This window comes from Phycodurus eques, chromosome 2 (genome assembly GCF_024500275.1).
Source record: "Phycodurus eques isolate BA_2022a chromosome 2, UOR_Pequ_1.1, whole genome shotgun sequence".
Taxonomy (NCBI): Eukaryota; Metazoa; Chordata; class Actinopteri; order Syngnathiformes; family Syngnathidae; genus Phycodurus; species Phycodurus eques.
The window spans coordinates 16,977,341-16,985,238 of NC_084526.1; the positions used below are offsets into that span (position 1 = coordinate 16,977,341).

The 7,898-nt window shown below is 42.1% G+C and overlaps 1 protein-coding gene across 1 annotated transcript; it reads left to right on the forward strand.

The window, feature by feature from the left end:
• The first annotated feature begins 4,957 nt into the window (after positions 1-4,957).
• LOC133415614 (uncharacterized) lies at positions 4,958-7,898 on the forward strand. The gene is made up of 2 exons (XM_061701779.1): positions 4,958-5,090; positions 5,543-7,898. The coding sequence occupies exons 1-2, from the start codon at positions 4,991-4,993 to the stop codon at positions 6,454-6,456; spliced, it is 1,014 nt and encodes a 337-aa protein (XP_061557763.1). The 5' UTR covers positions 4,958-4,990; the 3' UTR covers positions 6,457-7,898.

A 7,898-nucleotide genomic window follows, 5' to 3' on the forward strand; every position in this document is an offset into this window, starting at 1 on the left:
AGATTATAAACTGCTGCACTTTTATTTCAGGTTTGTGCATAAAACAGTTAAATAAATTTTCTATGCTATGTACATTGTTGTGTCACCAAGATTCCGTTTTTGGTTTTTACTTGAGTATTAAATGGAAAGTTTTCTTCTCGATCGTCGCACTTTTGTTTGTTTATCGTAAAAGTTGGATTTCGTGTCAATTTGGTGTAATCCGATATTTTGTAATATGTTAGGTTCAAGTTTCAACATGTTTTTGTTAAATAGATTTGAGATGTTAAAATTTTTTGTTTAGGTTGCAGCTTGTCTATAAGGGGTGATGGTGGGTTCTCAAGCCAGAACAGTTGGGAACCACTGTTGTAGACTGCTACGTTAGCTTCTCGTGTGCGTTTTTCTCTTAAAACCATAGTGCGCTCCCTCTAACACGGCCATTTTGTTCATCAATCACCTTCCAGACGCGACGAGCAGTAAACTACACGCCATGATGATGTGGTAAATACAGATGATTACAGAGCAGTCTTCATCATCAATTTAAAGCTCTCTGTGGTTAAATTAGACTTCTCTCCCTGCTGCCCTCTTACATTTGCACCAAACCACCTCCCCCCCACTGCTATACTCGCACACACGCTTTATTACGCAGTGACATTACCACATCCCCGTAGGCAGCTGTGCATCCCTGTATGACTGATGAGAGTAATTTCTCCCAAACAACACAATGATCACTTTGGTGGTGAGCGCTTTAAAACACTCCCTCTTCCTCCTCCTCCTCCTTCTGTCCTTGCTATCATGTCTTCTTTTCAACATCAAACATTCAACAGAACATCAAACAAATGTCAAAATCAGACATAGATAACACAATTAAACGTAAGATTTTGTTTTTAAATGGAGATTTCTATTCGTTAAAGAACAAAAACTATTCAAAACTCCCTTGTCCTGTGTGAACATTTTATTGTTAAACCATGAATTAAATTGTGGCTGATGAATTTTTTTTAGTTAATTTTCATTGACCACACCCAAGCCTGTTTACCTAGAACCTGTCTGACAAAATGAAGTTGGCCAAAAGATCTCAAAAAGGTGAAACAAAAGGCCACGATAAAAAAAAAAAGACAAAAAATAGTAATTGACATCTATTCGTCTGGAAAAGGTTACAAAGCTATTTCAACTTGGTGGTGAGAGTTATTATCCACAAATGGAGACAACATGTCGTGACCGAAAGAACAAGACCCCGGATACAAGTGACCGAAATGTGTTTCATCCGCAGGGTGTCCGGGCTCTTCCTTAGAGATGAGGGTGAGAAGCTCGGTCATCCGGGAGGAGCTCAGAGTAGAGCCGCTGCTCCTCCACATCGAGAGGTGCCAGATGAGGTGGCTGGGGCATCTGATTCGGATGCCTTCCGGATGCCTCCCTGGTGAGGTGTTCCTGGCACGTCCCACCGGGAGGAGACCCTGGGGACGACCCAGGACATGCTGGAGACACTACGTCTTTCGGCTGGCCTGGGAACGCCTCGGGATCCCCCCGGAAGAGCTGGATGAAGTGGCTGGGGAGCGGGAAGTCTGGACGTCCCTGCTAAAGCTACTGCCCCCGCGACCCGATCTCGGATAAGCGGTAGAAAATGGATAGATGGAGACAACATGGAACAGTGATTAACCTTCCCAGGCGTGGCTGGCCTATAAAATATAACCCAAGAGCACAGCGACGACTCAGGAGGTCACAAAGGAATCTAGGACAACATCTAAAGAACTGCAGTTCTCTCTTGCCTCAGTTAAGGTCAGTGTTCATGACTCAACAATAAGGAAGAGATTGTGAAAAATGGCATCCATGGTGGAGTTCCAAGGCAAAAACTACCGCTGAACAAAAAGAACAAAGACTACTCTTACTTTGGCAAAAAAATAAAATAAATACACTTTTTTTTTTTTTAAAGGACTGATTCCCAAGACTTTTGGGAGAATTTTCTATGGACTGACAGACTGGCGTAAATGTAACAGCATTTCAGAAGAAGAACATCAGACCAAGAGTCTTCTCATAACCAGAAGATCCAGAAGGAGAATGTTCAGCCATCAGTTTGTGAACTGAACCTGAAGCACAGTTGGGTTCTGCAGTAAGACAATAATCCAAAACACATAAGCAAGTCAACTTCTGAATGTATTTGAAAAAATAAAAAATAAAAAGAAAAATGAATGTTTTGGAGTGGCCGAGTCAAAGTCATTTCAGAAGAAGAATCTGATTTGAATCTGATTGAATCTGATTGAAATGCTGTGGCATGACTTTAAAAAGGCCGTTCATGCTGGAAAACCCTCCAGTTTTGCTGAATTCAAACAATTCTGCAAGAAAAAGTGGGCCAAAATATCTCCAGAGATGTTGAAAGACTCAATGGCAGTTATACAAAACATTTCGATAATATTTACAATAGCCTATGTAGATGATTTGAATTTTCGGGATGGTGATCAGTGAGGTACAATGGAGACATTTGAAGGTGACAAGGTGTACTATCCCTGAATAAGGTCGAGGGACTCCCTTATTAGCACCTATACAACACACAGGCCTGTATATTAGCCTCATATACTGTACCTGTCTGGGCACCACTGTTTACCGGGAGATATACTGAGTGGAAGGGTAGTTACGACTCGTTGGTCTCTCTCTCTCTCTGCCTTATAGGTTCAGCCTCAGTGGGCTGTCCTCGCACATTCTCCAATCTGTCAGTCACACGTGGAAAAAAACAAATCCACCTGTCCACCAAGCTGATTAGGTGGACGCTACAACTGTCTGGGTCTGTATAGGGTGCAAGAAGCAAGTCGGGCAGCGCCACCCACTGGTGATGGAAAGCCCATCAAGATTCCTATCCACCCTTCATCTATCTATCCATCTTTCTATCTAACAGAAGAAAGACTTTCACCGAAGAGGTCCTTTGAGCATGGAAATGCTCTGCAATTTCTGTTTAGAGTCTTTGATCACTAAAGAAAAACACACTTTTTTTTTATGGTTCAGAGGTCTAGCCAAAATTAGCAGAGGTGGGAAAAGTACTCACATTCTGTGCTTAAGTACAGATTTGTGTTTACAAAATAAATAAAAAAGTAGAACAGTAAAAGTAGAATTACCGATTTCACTCCTTTACTTAAGCAAAAGTTAAAAAAAATAAAAGTACAGAATTGAAATGTACTCAAGTACAAAAGTAAAAATATTTTTTTTACTGGTCAGTCATATACAGTACCCACTTTAATAGCTTGGCACAACCAAAAATAAAATTTCACCGCACACAAACTAGTTTCCTTCTTTTATTGGGGGTCACACTGGGAAGAAAGAAAAAATAAATCACTAAACACTCCAAAAAAACATTTAACCATAGCTTTGCTAACGGTGTGAACTGCCGAACAAGAAATGCTAAGAATTAACGATAAATGAAAAAATGCACTTTAACATTTTTGAATACCAGACTATGTTCTCGCACATGACAACATCAAAGAAGTCTCTTTAATATGACCGTGGACTGGGAATATCTTGCTCCTTTGAATTTTTTTTTCGTTTATGTTCCCTGGTTCACGTTCCTGTCGCTGCTGTGCCTGTTTTTTTTTTTCCACCTTATGTAACTTGAAGATGTCAGTCAATAAATAAGTTAAGATCTCAACTGCGGTTGACTCTACCTCTCAATGTCTTTTTTATATCAGGTTGTCAGATGCTGAGATTAAATTAAGAAACAAGCCTCTTTTTACAAAGTAATGAGTAGAAAGTACAGATTTCTGTTTTCAAATGTAGAGGTTAAAAGTAAAAAGCCATCAGAAAACGATATACTCAAGTACGGATGCCTACAAAATGTTATTACAATATGAAGTAGTTATAATTTGTCACTTACAACCACTGAAAATTGACACCTGTTCTTCAATGGTTTTACAGCAAAAGTACCAATTTGGAGCTCGGAAACCTGGCGCCAGACCAGCACCATCTCTTTGCAGACCCAACAGAGAGGTTCCTTTTACGTCAATGGTTAAGGGGCAGTGACGAGAGGTGAACATTTAACAAAAAGCCAAGCAAACTGTAGTCGTACACTGCTTTGTTGACTCAAAGTGACATATGGACATCAGATTGGTGACGTTGCTCTGGAAGAGCATTGATGGGTGATTTGAATGACCTCAAAAGCGTGCAAGTTGAACCAAGTTGAAGTGATTTTCTTAACGGAGGCTCACTTTTTTTTTTTTTTTTTTTAATACACACTGTGCGAGTAGTCGTCCTTGACTTGGTGCAACCCCCTGACTCTGGCCCTGGTCATCTTGGTAACGAAAGCTACAGTATACTCGGCATTGGCCCCACAATACTGGGGGGCGGCTTCATCAGTGGCTCGTGGCAAAGAACTGAAACCCAAACTGTTTCATGTGGAGCATTATATGTAGATAAGTGAGCTGTAATTCTTACTCCTTTTTGTATTATGATCTCAGAATGACAGACACCTTATATTAAGACACTTGACAATGGTTTGAAATTGAGAACAAACATGCTTAATGTCTCCTTTAAAGAATTTTCAGCTTGGTTGGCAGCATGACAACCCAAGAACAGGACCACTTGAGTGAAGCCCTTAAAGTGGCATTATTTAAACTCCAATGGGCGCAAAATTTTAAAGGCACCACAATTTTATGGAGCTGACTTTCATTCACCTCTTTTGAAGGATGTTTGCAATTACAACACAGCTAATTGAATCCATTGTTTCGAGGAAAAAATATTTTCCTTTTAAAGGTTGACTTACCCACTGTTCTGATACTCAGATTTAATCAGTCATGTACATTGAACAGTGGAATGTCCTCTAAAGAGATTGACAAAGTTGCCAGGGATATGCGGGGCGTTCTTAAAGGGACACAGTAGGCTGACGCGGCATGGGAGGGGACAGTGTTGTGATGGAAGATGAAAAACTCTGTGCCTTTAAGAGGGCCGTCTCCCCTCTTTCTCTCATGCCCCCCACTCCCTCTCAGCCACACAGACACTCCTCCTGTGAGCATTGGCGAGGCAGCTCCTGTCCCTCATGTCTCTTTGTGGGAGCAACAACACACTTCCCGTGGCATCACTGGAGACGAGGCAGAGCTCCGGGGGAGGAACGCTCCGGGGAACTCCACACAACTCAGGTGACAGACTCATGCCAGACTAGAAATGGGCAAAAGTCCAAAATATGATGGCGAAACTTATGAGCGGGAGTGAAACGAGGTCACTTCTGAGTTTAGAGCGACACCCGGATGGACTGGACTGCTTGAGGAAAGGTCAAGTCTTCTTTAAGATACAGGCAAAGTACTTCTTATATTTGATACCTATTGCAGAAAAACTCAACTGAAATGAATAATATAGGCTATTTTCATTATCGTTATCTGTCCCCGAAGCGCTTTCTAAATGCTATGAAATGGAGACTCTCTCTAAAGAACGTCTTGAATGGTCCCGGCAGTGCTTTTGATTCGCGAGCCGGGCATTTATCTTAATTCTCCACCTCTTTAAGAGAGTCTGTATTAAAGACTGCGTTGATATCACTCTTCGGGGAGAAGAGTGTAATGTTTCTTTTATGAAGTCTGTTTGTAAAACTTTACAGCTGACAGTAGGAGGAAGAATCAAGTGGCTTGCCATGATGGAAAAGTAAACAAATCTGGACTATTAGTGAGGCTTTTGAGGACAGGAGCCATGTTCACAGGGGATGGCGTGGTCAGTGGCCACTTCCTGACCGGGGGTGCGTTCAAGCCCCATCAGGGACTGGAAGTAAACGCCTCCATTCAAATACAGAATGGACAACACTTTGGGACCTTTCCTCCATACCAGGGCCAGATTTACAACAATGCCAGCTTGCCCAAAGTGGAGAATAATGTTATTACAACCACATTCAAACCGATACCCCTACCGGTGCCTCCAGCTGCACTCAAACTGGGGCAGGAAGGCTTCAAGAAAGTCTGCAGAACTGAGGAGCACAGCCCCTGTCCCTTCCCCGGACTGACCTCGGGGGTACTGGAGATGCGTGTGAAAGAGGGGAGTAAGATTCGCAACTTGATGGGCTTCGCCATGGCGCGGATGCAAGGAGAGAAAGGACTTTGCGGTGGAGGAGAGGATGGGCTCAGGCAGGTGGTCTTCACCGGGTCGGGCCGCGCCGTCACCAAGACCATCACGTGTGCCGAGATCATGAAGCGCAAAGTGGGCTCGCTGCACCAATTGACCAAGCTACAGAACAAGGTGGTGAAGGAAGTGTGGGAGAACACCGAGCGGGGTACATCGGAGATGACTGTGCACAGGACGGTGCCCTCCATCAGCATTCTGCTTTCCAAAGACCCGCTGGATCCTCAGGAGCCGGGCTATCAACCCCCAGAGACTCTCGGCACACTGTGGGAGGACAGAGATGGGTGTGCCATGCCATCCGCATTCAAGAGACCTCCAGAACCTACGCCGTTCAGCAGTTTGCCGGACTCCAAGCGTGTGTGCTTGGGTGAGGGGATCTCCGTGACCCCCCTCCTGCACTGACTGGATGTCAAACATCAGAGTTCGTTTGGCACTGCCCTGCACTCAAGCACAACACCAAGACAATCAGAACAGTCCCTGGGACAGAACAGCGTTTTCTCACCAATTGCATCCTGACTAGGATGTTAACAGCTTGCCTTCTGTAACATAAAGCTGTGAGAATTGTGTTAATGTACTTGTTCTAAAACCTTGAACTCAATTACAATACTTTTAAGATTGAAAAATAGCCATGAACTGCAAAGACAAAGTTTTTTTTTTTTTTTTTTTAATTTGTTCCAAGCTAAGATTACAAAGTAAAACAGCTGAAACCCCTTGACGACAAATGCAAATCATGCCATTCGCCAATTTAATTTTTCTTAGTATTACATGTTACTCTCAGCCCAGTGCTATTTTGGTTGTGTTGAATAAATCAAGTCAAAATTACCAGAGGATATTCATTAAAGAACATGAAAATGCCCATTTCTGATCACACATTTTAACAAAGGATTTTTTTTAGGTTTGATTGGTATATGTTATTTTGAACTACCAGCTGACTACCATTTGTCCATCACATGTTACTTTTCCCCATTAAAAGCATGTAGCAAAATATGGATCCTTTTACAGTTTTGTGCAAAGTGTGTGTTGCGATTGATGTATGTCAAAATAAAGAGTGCGCGTATGAATGTGTTTGAAAGAAAGAGCTGAAAGCCACTGGCAACAAATGCAAATCATGTCATTGTCCATTTTTAGGTGCTTCCGTTATATTCTTCCTAATGCTATTTTAGCTGTGTTGAATGAATTACATAGGTCAAATTTGCCTGAGGATATTCATAATGAAAAATGATTTTTTTTTTAATCCGACATTTATGTTAACATAAACAAATGCAATTATGTTAAAATTTCAGTTTGGCCTACCGGCTGACTTTGTCCATCAGATGGTACCACTTTTCCCCCATTCGAAGCATGTAGCAATATGCGACATTTTGGAGTTGCTGCTGAAATAAGTGTGTATCGCTCTTGATGAGCGGCAAATGTGTGAAACAGCTGAAAGTCACTGACGAATGCAAATCACGCCATTGCCCATTTTTCTTTTCCTCAGTATTACGTTATCCACCCCTGCTATTTTAGTTGTGTTGAACGAATTTACTATAGCTCGAATTTGTCTGAGCATATTAATTTCCAAAAATACTTGTTGACCACTATTTGTCCACCAGATGTCGCTACGTTTCCCCTTTAACAGCATGTAGCAAAATGTGACAACTTATACTGTTTTGTGCAAGGTTGCCTTGCTACTGAAATCATGTGTCTCTCGTGATTATATGTCAGAATAAAGTGTGTGTGTGTGTGTGTGTGTGTGTGCGCGCGCGCATCTGTTTGCGTGTGTGTGGCTGTATAAAAATGCCACTGGTGACAAATGCAAATCATGCCATTGTCCATTTTTATTTGTCTCAGTATTAAATGCTATT